General features: G+C 40.4%; 1 protein-coding gene and 1 long non-coding RNA gene across 4 annotated transcripts in view; one reads left to right on the forward strand and one right to left on the reverse strand.

The window, feature by feature from the left end:
* The window catches only part of TAGAP (T cell activation RhoGTPase activating protein), a 108,654-nt gene that overhangs the window by 30,376 nt on the left and 55,409 nt on the right, over positions 1-22,869 (reverse strand). For 2 of the 3 annotated variants that reach the window (XM_077149396.1, XM_077149398.1), the window contains one exon: positions 2,416-2,583. In XM_077149396.1, the coding sequence (XP_077005511.1) occupies positions 2,416-2,583 (168 nt within the window). Of the gene's footprint in view, positions 1-2,415; positions 2,584-10,953; positions 11,028-22,869 lie in introns of all 3 variants that reach the window. The other variant, XM_077149397.1, reaches the window with a different exon arrangement.
* Positions 1-22,869, forward strand: part of LOC143674080 (uncharacterized) — a 66,817-nt gene that overhangs the window by 1,739 nt on the left and 42,209 nt on the right. The window lies entirely within an intron of this gene.

Here is a 22,869-nt window from a genome sequence, read left to right on the forward strand (position 1 = left end):
GCAAACACTAAATAACTGTGAACACTATTGTTGTTGCTGTTGCTTTTACTGCTCTTCTCATTTTTAGTTATGATTTTAAGATTTCTCTGCCAGTGAAATGGGTCACAATCATTAATTTTGGTTTCTGTCTTGTGAATGATGAGCTGAACCTATGAAGTTTATAGGACCAAAGTTATGTACTGCAGGAATACAATAAAAACTTTTTTCTAAACTATTGCTGCAAGTGAAGGAAGGTGACACAACACCAACTATTTCCTGCCCAAGCCCCGAATCTGTGGCTACAGACTTTGCAGGTCCCTATTTCCTTACACTGATACTCAGTGAGCAATCTCCATTCCTACTTGTGACTCTAGATTTCTCAGTCATAAATAGAGCCTCTTCAGGGATGGAAAGTGAACCTCATCTTGGTCCCTTCTCTTGCAGCTGTGTGTCTCTGCTCTCGAACACAAAATCATTCTCTACACTTTGCCATTGGGCAGTGCATGAATAGTTTGAAGCAATGGGGCAGGGAGGGTGGTTTGAAAGTTTCTGAAGTCACCCTTCAGAGCCTGATTGAGATCATAGATTTTGAGGGCCAATTCTTATCTTACAAGTCATGTTGGCCATGAAGATCATCCTCACTGACCTGGATTTTCCCCACCAAGGGAAGAAAAAAAAAAGAACAGCCAGCAAAAGTATCAAGCACCTGTGAAGTCCTAAGAATTCTGTGTAGTAATTTTCATTTAAACTCCCCCAAGTCTCAATCCAGAAATTATGCATGGCTGCATCTCATTTATTTCTCCTCAAAATTCTGTCCAAAGGTTGTAGTTATTTCCTTTCTACAGATGAGGACATTGAGACTTAGGAATGTTAGAATTTGCCAACAGACCCCAGTCTTCTTGGTTTTGGCCTTTGTCAAAGTGAATCAGGGCCGAACTGTGCAGGCAGAGAAGGATATGGTTGATGAAATGCATAAAGAGCTTCCAATGGGTAAACTGACGTGGCTGCTGATGACAAAATCAACTCCTTGGAGCCTTTTGCTGGCCTGGTCTCTACCAGACCAATTCCAGACTGAGAGGATCAATATTCGGTTATACTTCTGTGCCTCTGTAGTGAGCCAATTCACTGTGGATGGAAGCATGTTTATATTGATTCAATGTCTACTTGAAGATTTTTTGAATTTATTGATGCCTGATATAAATATTTTTTAGGAAGGGTGAATTGTTATTTAGTACCATTCTAAATGGTTGGAAATATGTTCTCTTTTCATCTGTAATATAAGAAGCATAAAGTCTGTGTTTAATGGTTTTCTGATCATTAGAAATCATATATATAAGATGCCACCCCCCCCAAAGAAAAAGAGCATCCCATGTACAGAGGCACCTGGTATTCCTAATTAGAACTGTGTTTTGGGCTAAGTAAGTTTAGGAAGGGTAGCCATCAGATTTTAAGCCTTCATCGTGGGAGGCAACACAGGAGCACTGTTCCACTGGTCCCTAAATCAGATTGGCTAGCCAAGGACACAGGTGAGTTTAGCTGGTGAAGGGAGATCCAAAAGGCTTCTGAGAAATGGTCAGAAAAGAGTAAGAAGATTCAGTTCAATTCAACATATATTTTTTGAAGGCCCTGGGCAAACAGCAGATGGTGGGCTGGAGGTAGCTGGTTCTGCGGGAAGAAGATGGAGCACTTCCCGCTGGCCACTGTGGTTATAAGAGGGTCACAGGGCAAAGGAATGTTCACAAAACACTGGACCTACATTACTATTACCCTCTTGTTCCAGGTTGAAGAAATGAGTATTGAGCTTTCTGAGCATTTTGTCCCTTTGACACAGCCAACATGGATAATCATTCCCAGGGCAAAGCTGAAATAATAATGCTTGTATGCCCACTATCATCTTTGTACACTTTTACCTACATAAGAATCCTGTGATCTGTAAGAGGGCTTCTAGGGGAACGATGTAATAATAAAGATATAAGCATCTTCATTTCACTCAGTTTTTAGTAAAAGAGTACAATTGCTCTGAATCTGCCATGAAAAATCGGGGTCAGGAACAGCCCTCATTCCAGTATCAAGTTTCCTAAATGATAGACTCAATCCTTGGGGCAAGTCATCACAAATGTGCTTTGTATTTTTTTAAAAAAACATCATTTGTGTAAAACACTCTTTATAAGGAAGCAAAATCAGCACTTAGCCTGAGTCCTGGCATTGGTGGTGGATTACCAAAAATCAATTCTTTCTCTTCCTTTCTTATCTTCACCCACAAGTCTACTTCTTCTATTTTTTTAAACAGAAATTGATTTGGATGAAATGTGGGAAAAACAGAAATAGATTGATATGTTCACCTTATATGTTGTAACAGCTGTGACTTAATGAAAGGATAGGGACTTCCTGAATATCTTAGTGTTGAAACCTGCAATTGGAATTGCTGGCACTCACGGAAACTCGGTGATGCAAGGTTTAGAGGCCATCACGAAGAAGAGAGAGTTTCTTTGATTGATAATGAGATCATGGTCTCCGTCCTTATCCATCTCCTCTTTGTCACACGAGACTATCCATAAATCAGAGAGATGCAATTTCTGTTTTAATCTGTAGCTCTTGGCAGACCTGGAGAAAGAAAAGTGAGCATTTGGTTTGTATTCTTCCACTCCATGCTGAAATCTAATGGGAATGCTCCAAGTTAATCCAGCCACTCTGCCAGACCCCAAGCAGCCCAATTTTAGAAACTTGGTCCTTTTCCTTCTTTTCTACCCACATTGGTGATGTGATTAGCCATCTCTTTAGTTTTCAAACAGTGTCCAGAAACAAGGTGTATGCACCAGTGACTATTTCTGGACCTGCCAGGGTGAATGACTCAAGGCAGAAGGCATCATGTGGGCTTCTTCTGACAAGGCATGCGCTAACACAAGATGAGCAGCTGACATTAGTGGTCTGAGATTTCCAGCAGTTCCTGACTACCAAGTGGAGAAGGGACTGTGCTTGAGGTTTGGCAGAGCAGCAGTGGTAGAGAAAGCCTCAGCATCCAGAGATACAACACCTTTCACGAAGAGAGCTGAGTGAGGAACATCCATACCCAAAAGTCACATTATGCAAGGACATACTCAGTGGCCATGTGTTTTGATAATAAAAACAATAATAATACATGAGGGCTATTGTCTCCTCCTTTCCTTCTTTTTTGAAAGTATCGAGAGTCAAAGTCAGTGAAGGGACACTTTTATCCTTTGTATTTAGGAGGTTGCCAGATTTGTTGTAGATATAAACTAAAAGTGTAATATGATAGATCAAAAGCATAATGTCGGGCAAATAGTAAGCACTTAATACAGAAAGGAAAGATTTATGAAAGAATTGGAACATATCAAGAGCTTTGAAAGATAATAAAAATTCATCAGTACAGAGGAGGGTTGAGACAGTCTTTCTTGACAAGGATGAACTTGAAAGGTTTCGTTTCATTCTTTCAGTCACCACCATTACCATAATGTTAATAAGGGAAGAAAAAACAGGAACCTGCAGAAAATATTCACCTTGGAAGAAAGACATTTTTTTGACTTCTGTACTCTTATCAAACCCTTTTTTCTATGAAGCTCCTAACTTCAAAATGGAATTTAGGCAGAAAACTGTGGCTTTGGAAGAGAGTGAAGAAGTTGAAAGGAAGGCTGGGGGTGGGGTGGTCCTTGTTGTACCCTAATTTAGGAGGGAGGGTTTCTTTATCTTGATGAGTAGATCTGAGCTGAATAAGAGGAATGAAATAAATAAAGAGTGCCAAACTAGGCACCCATAAATATCATTTAGCCTCGGCATATTTCCAAACATCTCCCCCATTCCAGAACCACAGGACAATGCTGACATAAAACAGCAGGCTTGAATGGTGCCAGGGCATTAGGAGGATTTCTGGGATTCAGGAGAGAAGGGAGGATAGGGGCAGGTAGTTGTAGCATTTCTCTTATTTCTCCAAAGATTAAAAAAGGGATTCTGTTGGCCCCCTGGAAAAAACCCAGTTACTCTCTAGGGCAGGCTGACCTGTCAGTCCCAATTATCTATATTTGCAACAATTTTCTGCTTGAAATAATAAACAATAATCGTGGTTGCACTTAATTGTCCTCAGAACGCCACCATAGTACTTTGGATTATTTAGCTGTCAAGATTTAGGGCAAATGGCTGGTGGCATCCCCTCTCTAGGCCCCACTGAGGAAATTACCATGCATTTTTCTATGGTTAATAGCATTGTGTAAATTCACTCCCCTTAAAGATGTCACCCACACCATGTGATCACAGACTGTTCTTTGGAAGTAAAAAGAAATCAAAGTCCTTTCTCCAAAACTTATTTTTGTGAGAGACTGAGTACGTCAAGGACCCAGACTTTGTGAGGATGACTGTTCTCAGTGCCCTCTCCTCTGGCATATATTTTTTGGTTTTCAAGGGGGATGTGTTTTGGCATGGATCCCCTTCTGTAAGTAATGCATCTCCCCCCTCACTGCACATGGCTTGTCAAAGGCAGTAAGAGCTGCTGGGAGTTTTTAAACTCAAACTCCAGGGACAGCGGCATCCTTCTAAATTTTTAAAATTTGAAAACTACGCTCTTGATGCTTAACAGGCACTTTCCCTTCTTTACACCCCATCCCCATTCCATCCCCCTACGTTTTATGATTTTCTTCAAGTAGGACTGATAGTTACCCTTCTTCTTAAGAGGGGTGACAGCCTGAACTGGGAATTGTTATTTTGGCTTGTCTCTGGGGGGATGTTCAAACCACATAGCCAAATGCATTATTTCCCCCTTTCCTACAAGCCCAGCAGACAGCAGGAGAAATATCACACTGCACCCCAGCAAGATGCCATGTTTATTGCTCATGTGAGGGAGAAAGAAGGTCAAGAAACAGTCAGTGTTTTCTCTTCTGGAAGATGGGATGGGATGTTTATTACACCCAAATCAATTCTTGCCTTTTTTTTTGGTCTTTATTAGGATGAAAACATAAGCTGTGAAAACTGATTATAAAATAGTAAAATGGGTTCCAGAAACCACACATGAAATTGGTCTTTTGGTTTTGTAGCTACATTTCACATGAGGCAATTAAGACATTGAGTCTAATGGGTGGAACGTGCTGGGCATGGCATAGGGCTTTTCCGTGGGTGAGGACTCCATGTGATATGTTGCATGGAAAACACATGGTTCTTCTGAAAGAGTCTGACATCTTGCTTCACTTGGAGATGATTACGAAACCGTGTCGAGTTTCCTCAATATGATGCATTATATCTTCAACTGATGGGCGGCTCAGAACATTGGACAGAATGCTTTCAGATGCTCATGGAAATTATTACATTGCTTTTCTGGGGAGACACTCTTTTGTCCCTAGAAGGAGGCCAGCATGCACAATGGGAAGTCCTCTCTCTGAGGAGAAACGCAGGGCTGGTTGATGAGAGAGGATGGCAATCAAATGGTTGAGATTTGCAAAGGGGTCATAGCCTGTGTGACAGGTTGAATTATGAACCCCAACAAAACACAAGTTGTTAATCTTAATCCACATTCCCGTGGGTGTGGAATCATTTGCAAAGAGGACCTTATGAGAATGCTATTTTTAATTAAGGTGTGGCCAATGGAATCAGGGTGGGTTTTAATCCATATTACTAGAGGTCTTATAAAGAGAACCCAGAAGTCAGAGAGCCCAGAAAGGAGAGGACCTTGCCCTGTGATGGGAGATAGAAATACAAGCTGAGTTACCCCAAGGACTGCTGGCAGCCAGCACCAGAATATATGGACTCTGGGCAAAAGCAGACTTGCCAATATCTTGAGTTTGGACTCCTTCTAGCCTTGAAACCATAGTCAATACTTTCCTGTTGTTTATGCCAACCCATTGTGTGGTATTTGTCCTATCAGCCTAACAAACTAAGACAGCTTGATTAATGTGAGGTTTAGAAATTCAGAGATGTCAAGCCTGGAAGTCCCTTGGGGCTGGGGGCTATGATGATTAAAGTTGGACTATGAGCAAGCTTTACTAGGTAAGGCCAATTTAACAACTGGTGGAAAGTCTATGGAACTGGGACAAAAAATAAATAAAAATGAATTGAATTAACTTCCCCAGTTAATGGGTGTGATCTTGCTAGTTCATTGGGTTTCATCACATAATGCTGTTCTCCCTTAGGCAGTATTCATGGATCAAAAATCTCACTATAACCCCTAATAGCACACTTCTAGAATTTCTGCTTCCTGTTGCCATAGTTTGAGCTCTGCTGGCTGGGAAATCTTGTTTTGCAAAGTGTCTCAGTTTGCTAAAGCTGCTGGAATGCAATTGCCAAAAGTGAGTTGACTTTTCCAATGGAGATTTACTAACATAATTTACAGTTGTTAGGCTGTGAAAATGTCCAACTCAAGGGATCAACAGGACAATACCGGGACTCTGAAGACAGGCTGCTGGCATCTGGGTCACATCTGTCACATGGGAGCTGATCCTTTGCTCTGAGTTTTGTTGCTTTAGCCGTTTCCTCTCTGAGCTTCTCTGGGTCCTCTTTTAGCTTCTCTGGGAGCTTTTCTCTATGAGTTTCTCTTAATTTATCTCTTATAAAGGACTCCATAAAAAGATTACAATCCACCTTGGGGCAACTCCTCAATTGAAATAACCTAAACAAGAGGTCCCACCTACCTGCACTCACAGGAATGATTAAAAGAACATGGCCTTTTCTGGAGTATGTAACAGCTTCAAACCACCACACAAGGGAAAAATGCTTCCTTCTACCAGGGGACATAACAGTGGATCCATCAAATTAGAAGTTGAAACTGCCATGTGACCATGTGGAACTTCTCATGCCAATGAAGCAGAGGAAAGAAGTGGGTTACTCCACTGGCTGGGGTGAAAATTTGAGTCACCAAGCAGAAATTTGGTTGTTGCTACAAAAGAAGGGTTCTTTAAGAAGGACTTTGTCTGAAACTCAGTGGATTCTTTGGCTGTCCCTTAGTATTTCCATGTCTTATAATATAAGTTAATAGCAAACTATAGCAACCACTGCCACCACTTCCCCTGCCCAAAAGTCAGGGACACTGAGGATTCAGACCCCCTTAGAAGTGAAGGTTTGAACAACTATCATGTAAAGAACCCTGATCAGGTGAAGTATTGGCGGAGAACAAAGGAGGCACAGGATGGGTAGTAGAGGAAGGAAGTTATAAATATCAACTATGGCTGGCCTCAGGACCTGTAAAAGAAAGGAGGACTCTAGAAACTACGTATATTTTCTCACAAGCTTGTTATATATATTGTATTTGTTTGCTAATGCTGCCAGAATGCAATATACCGGAAATGGAACAGCTTTTATAAAGGGAATTTATCAAGTTGCAAGTTTTATAGTTCTAAGGCTATAAAAATGACCAAACCAAAGCATCCAGGAAAAAAATACCTTGACTCAAGAAAGGCTGATGTTTGTCACATGAAAAAGCATGTGGCTGGTATTTGCTGGTCCTTGTTCCTGGTCCCATTGCTTCCAGCGTCTGATGCCAGTAGTTTCTTCTCTAGCATCTGTGGGCTTTCATTTAGCTCCTCCAGGGCACAACTGTGGGCTCTGGCCTGCTTAGCATCTCATGGGAAGGCACATGGTGATGTCTACTAGGTTCTACCAGTGTTTAGGCATCTGCTCTCTCTCTGTTGGCACTCCAAGCATCTACAAATGTCCGTGTCTCTGTCAGCTCTGAAGCAACTGTTCTCCAAGCAGCTGCAGCTAAGGTTTCTCCCAAATGTTTCCCCCTTTAAAGGACTCTAATAAACTAATCAAGACACACCTGGAATGGGTGGAGTCCCATCTCTATCTAATAAAAGGCCACACCCACAATTGGGTGTGTCACATCTCTGTGGAAGTAATCCAACCAAAAGGTTTTTCACTCTCAACGGGTTTGTTACATCTCCATGGAAACAATCCAATCAAAATTTCCCACCTAAACAATAGTCTCAGTCTCAAACCCACTCTCCTATACTTTGCTTGGTCCTGGAGTCTGCAAACCACATTCTGCTTTGCTGCCTGGCTCCTTGTTAGCTCTGCCCATTGGGTAGAGAGAGGTGGATGCTAGAAGGCGGCTGCAAGGCTGGAGGAGGGAGAAAGGGTATGTCCCCTTTCTGTTCTTACCTTGTCCTGTTGTGTTTTTTGCTTTGGTTCCTGTTAGCAGGAACAGGGCAGTGGCACTTTGATCCAGTAGCAGCACTTGCAAGTAGTTTCCAGTTTTTCCCAAGAGCTCAGAAACAGCCTCAGCATACTCCCTTAGAGCCACTAGCACCTGCAGTGTGGTGTCCTCTCCTCTAGGTCTGGGACCCAGCTCCACAGAGAGCCTCCTCTGACCTCAGAGGCCCCACACTACTGGACACTCCTGACCCCCAACGTTTCTGCTCTGTGCAGGGGGCAGGGCCCATGCTTCTAAGAATCCCCAAATTCTTCCTTTTATTCTCCCAGCTTGAGGACTGATAGCTCTTCCAGCAGTTGCTACATCCACGATACTGTAGTATTTCTTTTTCGCCTTTTAATTTCTACAACTAAGTTAACAATTATTTATATTCACCTCTTTGTTAATAAAAACAGTGTGGTTTCTGTCTCTTATCTGGATCCTTTGCCTCTGTTTGTTTTTTTCCTCTTTTCCTGTCTTGTGTTGAAAGGATCAAATTTTCTTTAACTCCTCTCCATTCCTAATAGTTTGGAAAAGATATATTTGATATGTATTATTTTAGAGGTCATAACTATTTTTTTGTTTTTTTATCACGAATTTTTAACATGCAAATTTGACCTTTTCTAAAAAATTCTAGAATTAATATTTCAATGCCCTTCTTGAACAAGTCAAGAATAGTTTAAGTTCCTTCTGACAACTCTTTCATGATATTCTAATCTATATTAGCTCCATATTGTTTTTAAGCAACCCCCAATTAGATGTTTCTATTTCTAGAATAGTCAACAGCTATTTAATAGCACATCTATTGATGTCCACCATTGTCTTTTTCATCTTCATCTTTCAGATTCAATTACTTTTTTGCAGAATATATCTTTCAGTAAATTTTTTTTAAAGCAAGACTGTGACTGTTAAACTCTATTACTCTTTTTAAGTCTGAAATGTTCTTTTGTTTTAAATAAGGAATGATAATTTAGCAAAATTTACATTTCTGTGATGACTATTATTTTGAAGACATTTATTGTCTTCAAGCATCTAATATTGCTTCAGTTTATTATTCCTCTGTAGCTTATCAGTATTGTTTTCCTTTTAGATGACTATCAGATTTTTCTCTTTGCCTTTGATACTCTGAGGTTTTATCATCAGGTTCCTGCTTTCTTGTGTTTTTCTATATTGCTGTAGACCCAGTCTACTAATCTTATTTAAAAACTCATGTTTTCCCTCTCTTCTGGAAAAATCTTCAGCCATTATTTCTATGCATATTGCATCTCCGTTTTTTAATCCTCTTTTCCAAGAACTCTAATTAGACATATGTGGGACTTTCTCATTCTAACGCTGTCTTTTATACTTCACACTGCCCGAACTACATTCTAGGTGATTTCCTTAGTTTTATGTTTGAAAGTACTAATGTCAACTATATCTAACTCACGTTTTTTTTTTTTTACATGGGCAGGCACCAGGAATTGAACCCGGGTTTCTGGCACTGCAGGCGAGAATTCGGCCTGCTGAGTCACCGTCACACCTTCCCTAACTCACTTTTAAGCCCTTCTTTTGAGTTTTAATTTCCATGCTTTTTGTTTAAATTGTGTAATTTTTGTTTGTTTAGGTTTTTTCAGGGTGGTTAATCCACCTCCCCGCCTCCATACTCTCCTGTTCTTTTCTTATGCTTTGCATTTCTTCCTTTATCTCTAAATATTTTAAGGTATTTAGAATCTTTTACTGACTGTTTTATTATTTTTCAGTTCTTGAAGTGTAAATATAACCATTTATCATGTCTTCTGGCTGCCTCTTTTGGTTGTTGGTTTCCTTATGGGATTTGGATTCTGAATCCATTTTTAGAAAAAGTTGCTTTCTATAGGAGCCTAATCTGCTATTGCTTATGGGAATACTCCTACAGAGTAGTTTGGTTATTTTTCTGGATGTTTTTGGTAAACCTCTCCTGGTATCTCATTAACCAGAATGGGTCAAACAACTATTTCTGAACCAACTGATGGTTAGGGTGGATCAATCAAGTCTACCCCAATCAAGCTGAGGATGGCTAAGCTTCCTCTTAGAAACATAGGCTGAGAGGGAGGAGGGATATTTCAACAAAATCAAAGTTCTAATAAAAAGGAAGAAATGGGATATATGCACTTGAAACTTTAACACTCCTAGAAATATCAGATTTGCAAAGATTCACTCAAGAGTTAACAATCTAGCAGAGAAATTCTTCAGGGATGTGGAAAGGGAAGAGAGAAAAAGAGTTAAAGAACAAACATAGAAGGACAAATTTTGATGAGGCCAAGTATCATTAACATGTCCTCCAATAATGCCTCATATTTTCTTGAAAGGCAACTTAGTTTTTGTTGTGGGTTATGGGGTAATGATTTAACATATCCCTGTGAGTGTTTTCTTCTCTCTTCTATTCAAAGGAAAAGAAAAACCTAGAAAAGCAATTCAACAAAGAAATTGTAAGCAAAATGATCTCTAAATATTAGGTCTGACAAAATAAAAATTTAGTATTAATAATTTGAATTAATCTGTGTGTACACTGTGATTCTTTGAAGGGGGGGTCAAAGTAGTTTGCAGAAAGGAAACGCAATGCTCACTTTGTTGATGGTGAGATACACTTTGCTCCTGGTGGAACACATAGCAGTTAAGTGGCATGATAGGAAATGGAATGTCTGGCTCTTGATTCTATCACTACCACTATCATCAGCCACAATTTTGGCAACACCTCTTCTGCAATTTGACAAGCAAAGCTTCAACAGTAGGAACAGAGGCAACCAAGGTACTGGCCAAAGCTCTAATAGATTTTCCTAAGACTTGTCCACTTTCAATTGTTCAATATCAATTTGATGAATGCTTACACCGTGCTAGATGTTGAGGGCTCAATAGCGAGCAAAGTCTCTGCCTTCATTGGAGTTTACTGGACACGAAATATCTAAGGAAATAAAAACTTTTTATCAGACTTTATATATTTTGAAATACACGGATATTTGAATTCATTATTCATGGGAATAATTGCTACCTTATTGAAAAGTAAAAGCAATACTAATCATAGTGCTAGGTACTAAAATACTCCAAATTTTGTATCCAAGATATGTAGCTTCTTTATTTGTTTGTGCAAGTTCTCCCTGCCATTCACTTATTCATTTAGCCAAGAGATGTTAGATAAGCTGGAAGGAGGGCCTCTCTGCAAAGGTGATAAGCCCAAACCTGGAGAATGAGTAGGGGTCTGTCGGGTGAGGAATGGTGGTTTTGGTCACAGTGATAATAGAGATTGGCTGAGGCAAAAAGAATGTTCCAGAGAAAGAGAACAGCATATGTCAATACCCTGAGATGGGAAAGAGCTTGTTAGTTTGAGGCCTCACTATTCTTTCTTCTTACTAGTCAAGCTATCAGGCATTCTAGCTCCATGAACCTCTGTTCCCGCTAGTATTCCTTTCTTAGACTTGTGAATTTAGGTCCTCCCCTCAACCTTTCCCATACCTGTGCCCTATCTCTTTTTATTACTTGCTTTCTTGTGCCCCCTCAGGTCATCCTTTTTCTACCTTCTTACAACTTCATCCTTGAACATTAAATCTGTCTGGCATTTGGCTCTTGACCATCACGCTGCTGTTGAAACATTAAAATCTGTTGAGTCTGCAAACATGCTTGCAGTCAGCACTGGCTTCCCTGTTAATCAAGTTTTAAATACCATAAAGTAAACATGTACCAATTTTACATAGAAACAATAGGAAAGAATCAGCATTTATTTGTCATGTTGAAGTTTCCAAGGGGGCTTCAAGCATGTTATCTTATTTAATCCCAGCCTATAGAGGTCAAGGAGGTATTTCACTTCCATTTGCAAATGAGGAAACCCAAGCTAAAGGAAGGCCTGTGACTTTACTAAAGTGAAACCACTAATAATAGTAAAGCTGGGACTGAAACTCAGGTCTTCTGACTCTAAATCTAAACTTCTTTCCAAATTACCTTTTTGGCTTTTCCACAGACAATAACATTGCCCTGAATAAAGACATCAGGTTTAATTTTAATACTTACAGAACACTTTACAAAGAGCTTACTTTGACAGGACTCAGACTTTCAAGTGATTTTTGGGATCGGCAACTTTTTATTTATTTAACGAATTATTTTTTTAGGTGGCATAGCCAGAACATATTTTGCAACTGGATTTTATTTTCTTCCTCTACAATAGTACTAGGATAATTTTTTTGTGGTGCAAACAGCTTTTTAAAAAGTTGATTCTGTGAATTTTCTACATTCCACATCTGAGTTTGGCAAATTTTTTCTGCAAAGGGCCAGATAATAAATATTTTTGGCTTTGCAAAACTATTCAACCTTGCCATTGCGGTGCCAACGCAGCTGTAGACCGTACAGAAGCTATGAGTGGGGCTGTGTTTCAATGAAGCTTTATTAGCAAAAGCAGTCAGCAGGCTGGATTTGGTCCACAGATTATGGTTTGCTCACTCTTGTTAAGATAAATGATCTAATAAATAATAAGTATTCCATTTACTATTATTCCTCCTATTAGTAAATATTTGTTTCAACTATGAGTAACACAGATCCAAAATCACTGCTGCCTAAACAAGGTAGATGTTTATTTCTCTCTCATAAAATGCCCAGGGTCTGGCAGTCTCAGTCTGGTTTGGCAGTGCTCTTCTGGGAATCCTCATGGGCCTAGGTGCCTTCCAGGTAGCTTCCACACAGTTTCACCAACCCTAGGATGTAGCCTCAGCTTTAGGGCTGAGATGGCAGCATCCAGGTTCTGAGCAACAGAACAGAAGAAAGGCCAAAGAGGAAAAGGGTGAAGGGCACATGCTGTCTGACCTTCACGGGAAGTTCCCAGAAGCTACCACGACACTTCCTGTTTCATCCCTTTGGTCAGACTGGGTCACACAGCCATTGTGCTAGCTGCGAGAGAGTCTGAAAAATGTAGTTTTCATTCTGGGTGATCAGGTGCTTTGCTAGAAATTCTACTACTGTGACAAAAAAAAAAAAAAGGGAAAGTGGATATTGAGAAATATCTAGCAATCCTGCCACATATTTCTTACTTCTTTTTGTAGCTTAATTTCATTGGGTATTATTGCTAATACAATGCCAAATAATGGGCATCTTTGCCTTGTCTGACTTAATAGGAATGTTGCTAATGTTTCACTGTTAAGAATGTAGTAGATTTAAGTATGAATGATCTATCAATTTAAGGAAGTATTCTCCTATTTTTAACTTGATAATTATTTTTTAGTCTGGACTGACTAATGCCTTAAGATCTCCAGATAAGAAAGTCCTGACTGTTATAAGTCAGCCCTTTAGTTTAATAGAATAACTTTAAAGCCATCTGAACTGAAAAGTATGGGATTCTCTGCATAAATCAGTCATACCATCTCAATTCTCCAGGGACACTGGGACAGTCTGTCAGTGAGTGAATCTCAGTGGTGCTCATCTCCACCCCAGGGGAAGCCTAAACTGAATTTATACGGAATCACCTTTTCCATTGTCTGCAAACAGAGCCCCTGACCTGCCAGATTTATTTGAGGCTGATGTCTCATGATAATTTCCTATCCTCCTGGGCTATAAAAGAGGGAAGGGAATCTATAAAATAACCCACTGGGAGTCAGTGAGTGCTTGCGTTGGGTTCTGTGCTGGTTTGAAATGATGTATGTACCCTAGAAAAGACACATTTTAATCCTAATCCCATTTTGTAAAGGCAACCTCTTCTTCTAATCCCTATTCATGTATGTTTGAAACTGTAATTAGATCATCTCTCTGGAGATGTGATTTAATCAAAAGTGCTTGTTAAACTGGATTAGCTGGAGGCATGTCTCCACCTATTTGAGTCAGTCTTGATTAATTTCTGAAGTTCTATAAAAGAGGAAACATTCTGGAGAATGAGGAGATTCTGAGAGCAGAAAATGACATAGCCACAAGAAGCAGAGTCCATCAGGCAGCGACCTTTGGAAATGAAGAAGGAAAATGCCTCCCAGGGAGCTTCGTGAAAGGAAGCCAGGAGAGAAAGCTAGCAGATGATGCCGTGTTCACCACATGCCTTTCCAGATGACAGAGAAACCCTGACCCTGTTTGCCATGTGCCTTCTCACTTGAGAGAGAGACCCTGAACTTCATCAGCCTTCTTGAACCAAGGTATCTTTCCTTGGATGCCTTTGATTGGCCATTTCTATAGACTTGTTTTAATTAGGACATTTTCTTGGCCTTAGAACTGTAAGCTAGCAACTCATTAAATTCTCCCTTTAAAAGCCATTCTGATTCTGGTATATTGCATTCTGGCAGCTAGCAAACTAGAACAGGTACCCTTTGTCTGTATAGGCTTTTCTCAGCAGAAGTTGGGAGGATCTTTTGGTCTGTGCAAGCATAAAACTGAATTCCATACTCTTTGTGGAATTCAGTGTTCCAGCCTGAACAGATGTGTATCCAGATGTCCTTTCCTGCCTACCAAACAGGACTCCTAAAACCCAGGCAAAGGGTCTTTTGGAGACTGCTTTTTGAATCTGTTCTTTCCTGTCTTACTAAGTCAACCTTCTGGGCCTCTGGATTGGACCTGGACCTATTTCACCTGCCCTATCCTCCACGCTTTAAAGAGATGTGGACTTGTTTTTCCTGGCCCACTGAACTTACTTGTCTCTTCCCAAAGGAAATACTGCCCTTAACCTGCTACCTTCCTCAGTCTGGTCTCGATTCCAGGTTCTTCAGGTGTGATGGTCATCCTGGCTCTGGCATCTCGGGCCAGATCTATCCTATGGGGCTGCTCCATCCAGGTGAAATAGTCCCTCTGCTTTTAAGTTGCCAAAAAGGACTTATCATCATGAGCTTAAGCTTTAAGAGCCAGTGAATATCCCATCACATCTCTTCTCCCTTAACATGATGACCAATAATGGCCAAACTAGAGGTGATTCCATCAGCCTGGGTCCTGGGACAAAGATAATGTGGAACTGAATCACAGCTGACCCACAGTGGACATGTTGCATGAGCAAGAAATAAACTCTTGTAGTTCTAATCTGAGATTTTGGAATTGTTTGTTACCCACAGCATAACCTAGCCTATCCTAACCAATATGCGAAGTTAAATTCTTTATTGCAGAACTTCTTAGTACCTTTAAAAGGGTTGTTATGTGAATATCCAAAATGGGAATATAGTGTACTGCTTTTCCCACTCTTAATGCACAATACTCTCTTACTTGAAGCATCTATTGGAACTTGGACTGTTGTTCCTAAGAAGACAAATGGAGGAATGGATGCTCATATTTTGTGCACATCTTTTTTCTCCAATTGGTTTGAAAGATCCTCATTGTAACTGAAGTCAACAATCATTTGTTGATAATAATAAAAGAATAATCAATTAATTCCTACCACCTCTCCCCAATTCCTACCACTTCTGCCCACTGCACGCTGAATGCTTTATTTATTTACCATATCAGTTTCTTGCTTTGGGGATCAAAATTAAGTATTTTATGCCTCTTGCTTATGTCCAATGAAACTCTGATCTATGGAACAACCACTGACTTCTATGGTGCTCCCTTCTGGGACCTTGCTTGGGAGGCAGAGAGCCGAGAGAGCAGCAACTTCCAGAATTCCCAATGAAGGTAAATAAGAATCTTACACTGTAAACTCACCAGAAATCAGTGTGCAGCAAAGACACAGTTTTCAGGTCTTTGCTGATCAGAAAGCTATCCCAGGTCTACAAGTATTAGAAAACTGGTTGACCCTCTTTGAAATGGGGTAATGCCAATAGCTCCTCAGAGATGAAGCTATAAGGGAAAGATTGGTTCTTCCAAAAGGACAGTTTTTTCTCAAACGTAACTGCAAGACTGTGTTCAGAAGAGATGTTGACGGGGTTGATGGGAAAGTCTCAGTTTTCAGCTAATGCTAATGCAAGTGTCCTGAAAGGAGCAGGCAGAGGCCGGGAGGCCTGTGATTTCCCCTGCCCTCTGGGTATGGAAGGAGGCAGCGGTGAGTAATAGCTGCCCAGCCCACCCTGCAGCAGGTGGGTGGACAGGAAAAGTCAAACCACAGAGTGGGCTTCTCAGCCGCAGGCGCAGTGGCCTCTGCTCACAGGGGCCTCGGGAGGCCTGGTGGGGCGCAGCGAGGGCTGGGTGTGAATGCGAAGGGCCTGTCACGGTTTCCGTGGTAAACCATGGGTTTTCCAGGCCTGCAGATTCCAGAGCCCAGCCCGTGGCAACCACCTCCGCTCCTGACAGTCTCTTTGGTATGATCCTGTGCTGTGGTGGGAAGAAGGTATCTGGCTCCTAATTACGGAAAAGGGAAAGCATACCTCAATTCAGATTTTGTTGTGAGTGATTAAGGGAAAAACAAAACTAAGGGTTCGTGGATCTAGTCACCTATTTTTTTTTAGCTTGGTATTTATTGTGCACTTTCATTGCTCCCACACTGTGATAAATATTTTCCAATCATTGTCTTTTTTTTTTCTTCTTCATAACACTACTATGAGGGACAGGGGAGTGGGGGGTGGGTACTGTTTTTATCCACATTTTATAGAGGAGGAAACTGGCATCTAGATGTTTAAAATCTTGATGGCAAATCTGCAGCTTCTGCTCTCTTAACACTCTGCCCTGTGTTGCTGTTTTGCAGTTTTCTGGCTGAAATGGCTATTTCCTAGGAACTAAGTGTGCCTGTTGGGTCAAAAATTCTCCATTGATCCTATGAAGTTTTGTTGAGCCCTGACTTTGTGGGTGTCCCTGGGAGACTGAGCGGATAAGGCTCACCTTGTCCCCGAGGCGACTGTGACCCTGTGCAATTATAGGGAGGCCCTGGGGATGTTGGGACAGGGACAACTCACCCTTTACCCTTCCTGTGGCAGCTGAGGAAGGCTTTCGTGACACGGTGCCATTCGAGCTGAATCTCAGAGGGTAAGTAGGAGGTCACAAAGAGCAATTCAAGGGTAGTCCCGGTGGAGGAATTTGCAGGGGAGAAGTCCTGGACATGGGAAATGTTCAGGGCGTTTGGGAAGCTCAAAGCATTCCCGTGTGCAATGGGGACAGAGTATAAAGCCTTCTGAATGCCCCGTGAGGTGCGTGAGGCCTGTGGACCTATGGGCTGTTTCACGGAGCTGGTATTGCCCTGGAGGATTGGTGGTGAAGGGGTGAGGTGGGTGGGGGGCCTTGGTCACTGGGGTCCTAAAGGCTCTTCTATGGTGACAGGGAAACTGAAGTGAGGCTGGGCCAGCAGGGAGAGCAGTGCAACAGCCCAGGTGAGAGACGAGACAAGGGCACCAGGGTTGGGTTAGAATTACATGGTCTCCATCACTGAGTGGATCTGGGGGAAGTGAGGGGAGAGGACATTTTGGCTTCGGCCTCAGCTGCACTGTCAGGCCCTCATTAAAGGGGACCCTCTATCTTGACCTTAGTGTACTGCTATCCCCTTAGCGAATTTTTAGGCTGGCCATTATTTAAGTGGTGGGTATTTAAGTTCCCACATTTCGTTTGCTCATTTCTCTTATTTGCTTATCTCTCTGGTACAAATTTGCAAGAACTAACCCTGCTGAAAGCTGAGGAGGAAGTCTGGGGTCCTTGGAAAGGTGATGTGATTCAAGTGGCAAAGATGGAATCACCTTCCTCTTTTATCTTTTATCTGTTTTCAACCTTGCTCTGAATCTCTCCTGGGCTACAGAGGGTAGCACTCTTGGGCTTAGTAGTTTGGTAGAAGGCTTAACAACAACAACAACCAAAAACCCAAACAATTTGGCATCTAATAAAAATAAACAGGGGCCTACAATGGGGAAATATCAACCTGGAACAATTCAAAGATAAAATCACTCTTAGGACATTTGAATCACCAGGGAATGATGCTTTTATAGAATACTTGAACTAGAAAATCAGGAAAAAGGAGGAGACAAAGACAAATAACTTTTCTTCAGAATACTTGGGTAGAATTGAGTCACAGCCTCGAAGGATCAATTGTTTTCTCTTATAATTTTTCCTTAAATATTTTGGAAAAAATTTTCACTAGTTATATCAATAAAGTCTCATCCAGATAAATTCCTAACACACCCAGGCCCAGACCTAGGAGGTTCCACATAGCACTTTACAGCACCAGCTCAGTGTGGGGCTGTCATGGTCAGGTTTATGTGTCAACTTGGCCAAGTGGTGGTACCTGTTTGTCTGGCTGGGCAAGTGCTGGCTTATCTGTTGCGATGAGGACATTTCACAGAATTAAATCATGATCATGTCAGCTGCATCCACAGCTGATTCCATTTGTGGTCAGCTAAAGGGGAGTGTCTTCTGCAATGAGTGATTTTTAATCTGATCACTGGAAGCCTTTTAAGGAGGATTCAGAAGAGACAGGCTCTCTTCCTGCTTCAGCTGGTGAGCCTCTCCTGTGGAGTTCATCCAGACCCTCCATCAGAATTGTCAGCTTCACACCCTGCCCTGCAGGTTTTGGACTCTGTGTTCCCATGGTCACGTGAGACACTCTAATAAATTTTATATTTGCGAGTGTTCCCTGTTGATTCTGTTTCTCTTGAGAACCTAGAGAAACAGAACCTAGAGAACCCTAACTAATATAGGAGCCCACCAGGTTCAATTCTTAACGTCACCATTTACTAGTTTTGTGATTTGAGGCAAGAAGTGACCTAAGCATAGTTTGTCCATTTTCAAGCTGATAATCAAAATACCAAAGCAGGTTGCTATGAGAACCCAATTACATACATAACATAAAAATGTTAGCACAGTGCCTGGTATATAGTCAACATAGAATAAAACGTTAGCTCTTATTATATCATTCAGTCCATGGAAGCCGCATTCAGGCATCATGGCGTATGGGCACACAGGTTGATGTCAAAAGGTTTCAGGTCCAGCGGTGCTGCCATAATTATAGTTTCTCATTGGAGGCAGAGGTGTGTAACCAGTTGTACAGTTATGCAGAGATGTTCAATTGTGTTAACAAATCAGAAACTGGACCATTTATCCAGCTGCAACAGCAATCTTCTTAGAACTGAACATGTACCACAAAAATGGTTCATTTTAGGTTATGCTTTAGCAGGACATTGTGAGAGATACCGTGCTTTAAAGAAACCTAAAATAACCTCTCCACATCCTTACTCCCTCTAAACTTTGACCCTGCGGGATGGTGTCCCACCTTGACACCAGTTAGAGGTGGTCCCTTGGCTGACACTGTATTAATGTCACTTTCCACATCCGCTAATGGGGAAAGTAGCCTGGGCAGATGTAAGGTCACAGGGGATTCCCCCGCTGCAGAAAGGAGATTGAGCTTCTGAGACATGAGAATTCCCTTCCTTTTCCTCTCTTCTTGCACTATGGGTTAGTCCAGTAATGTTCACTGAGGGGAAGAAGTCCCAAGGGCCTCAAGAACCATTTTTTTTTAAATAATGTAACTCTTCATTCCTATCAGTCTTTCCTAAGTACAAATCCAGTAAGTAGTAAAGCAATCAGACATGAGCAAAAAGAAAGTTGAAAAAGGGAGACTCACAGCATTTATTTACCAGCCCCGTCCCCTCATTCTGTTCCCACACACTGTAATTGGGGTGTCTGGCTAACCGACCACAAAGTCAACTTTCCATCATCCATACTTTAGGAGTTATTCCAAAAAATAAACCTGGAACAATAGACTGTGTGGTTAAAAAACAAGAGAACTTACAGGAATTTTGAAAAACTTCCACTGCCACACCATCCTAAAAACTTACTCCATTTTAGGTTTTACTTCAATATTTAAGGAAAAGATTATTTGTTGAGCATCAAAGACTTGATGAATTAACATTAAATCTTTTCTCACACCCTACAAGAGAGTTTGATTATCCTCATGTTGCAGGTGAGAAAACATTTTCTCAAGCTCAGAAATGGTAGGACAGGGATTTGAAACTTTCAAAGCCCATCTTCACCCAATAGTAGGCCCTGCTCATTAGTAAATGTAACAGCTGCAACTAAGGGAGAAATTTAGCACTTCTTGGTCAGTGTCTTCCAAAGAAAAAATGATAAAGCAAATTGTTTTCAATCATTAACCATTGCAAAATTTATATTTTGGATAGTTCCATTACTTAATTTAACTTGAATGGTCAGTTGAATGGTCACCTTGAATGAGATCTTGTTGGTTTGTACAGGTTTGTGTGATGCCCCCATATATGCCAGAGTAATTTGGACAATGAATAAAAGAGTATTTGCAAAAATTCCTCCTCCTGGGTAGAAAGGGGGAAATATTCAACTTCCCCATTTGGGGAATTCCTGATATTCTTGCAAGCAGTGGGGACAACCAATTCAATAGGCTGAGCCCTTGATCTTTTGGTTTGCCCCTATGAAACTTAATTTCTGCAAAGGATAAGCTAAACCTACTGATAATTATGCCTAAGCGTCACTCCCAGAGAACCTCTTTTGTTGCTTAGATGTGGCCTCTCTCTCTAAGTAAATTTGGCAGGTGAATGCATGCCCTCCCCCCTACATGAGGCATAACTCGCAGGGGTATATATATATCCCTGGCCACATGAGACAGAACTCCCAGGATGAGCCAGGACCCAGCATCATGGGATTGAGAAAACCTTCTTGAGCAAAAGGGGGAAGAGAGAAAAGAGACAAAAAGTTTCAGTGGCTGAGAGATTTCAAACAGAGTCGAGAGGTTATCCTTAAGATTATTCTCACACGTTATATAGATATCCCTTTTTAGTTTATAGTGTATTGAAGTGGTTGAAGGGAAGTACCTGAAATTGTTGAGCTGTGTTCCAGTAGCCTTGATTCTTGAAAATGATTGTATAGCAATATAAATTTTACAATATGACTGTGTGATTGTGAAAACCTTGTGTCTGATGCTCCTTTTATTCAGGGTATGGACAGATGAGTAAAAAAAGTTGGATAAAAAAATAAATAAAATAGATTGGGTAGATTGAAATACTAGTGGTCAGTGAGAAGGAGGGGTAAAGGGAATGAGATGTATGAGCTTTTTCTTATTTCTTTTCATTTTTTTTTTCTGGACTCATGCCAAAGTTCTGAAAATGATCATGGTGCTGAATACACAACTATGTGACGATATTGTGGGCCATTGGTTGTACACCAAGTATGGACTTTGTGTGAAAATTTTTCAATAAACTTATTAAAAAATAAAATAAAACAATATAATTAACCTGTTATCTCCTGGGGCAGGGCTGGAATATGCCCAGCACTTCTGCAGCTGTTGGCACACCACAGAATTGTACTGGTAGAAAGTGGAAGAAAATAAACTAGTCTATATTTACTTTAATGGCTGTATGCTGTATATGAAACAATTTTGGCATTCCAGTTAACATTAAAAAACAAAATTGAGAAAGGATAGGATTTTTAGTAAATTGAATTTCATTTTGGATTTATGGTAAAATTTTATCTTAGTGCAAATGATAAAATTATAATTTATCAATAGCAAATTTATATATACACATCTAAATATGGAGACATAACCTGTGATGATAACAAACATTGCTAGGTAACTTACAGACATGTAACCATGGCCACTAGATACAGCCACATATTGAGCCTACTGACCCTGGCATGATGTGTACTATAGTCAGCTCTGCCATTGTGCCGTGTTTTCTAAGTGCTATTTAGAAACGACTTCAAGTATTCCCCAGTTCTTCCTCCTCCTCCTTGTTCTGGCAGTAACTTGATATATTTACTTGACATATTTTCTTTTTGGGGGGTGACTTTTAAAAATACAGGAAAAATAGAAACAAGGAAAAAGCAAATCATCCATAATGCCATGAACCAAAGACATCTGGTTTAAATTCTATGGCTTTATGCTTTGCTTTGGTAGACAGTAGAAGGTAAGGGTCTGGCCTCATTCTCTTTTTCTATGCAAACTCAACTGAGCTGTTTTGGCACAGTTAATAATTTGAGAATCAGTTCTATTAAGAATCCTCTGGGGATTTGGACTGAACACAGAAATTGGAAGGTAAGATGGGGAGAAATGATGGCTTTACAATTGACACTCTCTATCCATGAGTATAGTATAGCTCTCCACTATTTTTCCTAGATTTCATCCTAGTTTTTTTAAAAATAAAATTTGTTTATTTTAAACTGGAGCTTTTCTTATTTTTTATTTTTCACCTTTTATAATTGATTATTGGAGATATATAAAAGACTTGATTTCTGCCTATTCTTAGATTTGGCTGTCTTGTTGGGCTGTCTTTTTAATTTTATTAGTTTGACCATTGATTAGCTTGATTTTTCAAACTTCTAATTACATTAGTAGAAAATAATGAGTTTTGCTTTCCTCTTTTTTAATTCTTACAAATATATATGCATGTGTGTATCTATGTACAAACTTTTGCCTTACACCATTAACAGGAATTGCTATACAATACTAAATAGCAGCCACACCCTTCCCCATTAGCTAAGAGATGTGTTTGTTTTTTCCTTTAATTATAACTGAGTTGAATTAAAAAAATTTTTTTTTAGCATTTATTGGGGTCACCATAGAAATCACATGTTCTCTTCTCCTTTAATCTGTTAATGAAGTGAATTGCATTTATCTGTCCATTTCTAGGTTAAACTCTACTTGGTACAATGCATAATTTTTAATACACTATTGGGTTAGGTTTGCTTGCTTTTAGTTAGGTTTTTTTTTTATATCTATGTTCAAAAGTGAGACTGCCCTATGGTTTTCTTTTTCTATTATGTAATTGTCTGTTTTGGTTATCAAGGTTATATCAATCTTAAAAAGTGAAACAGTTAGGGGTGGTGCAACGGTGGCTCAGTGGCAAGAATTCTTGCCTGCTGAACTGAAGACGTGGGTTCGATTCCTAGAGCCTTCCCAGGCCAAAAGAAAAAAAAAAGGGAAA

The sequence above is a fragment of the Tamandua tetradactyla genome, chromosome 2, assembly GCF_023851605.1.
Source record: "Tamandua tetradactyla isolate mTamTet1 chromosome 2, mTamTet1.pri, whole genome shotgun sequence".
Taxonomy (NCBI): Eukaryota; Metazoa; Chordata; class Mammalia; order Pilosa; family Myrmecophagidae; genus Tamandua; species Tamandua tetradactyla.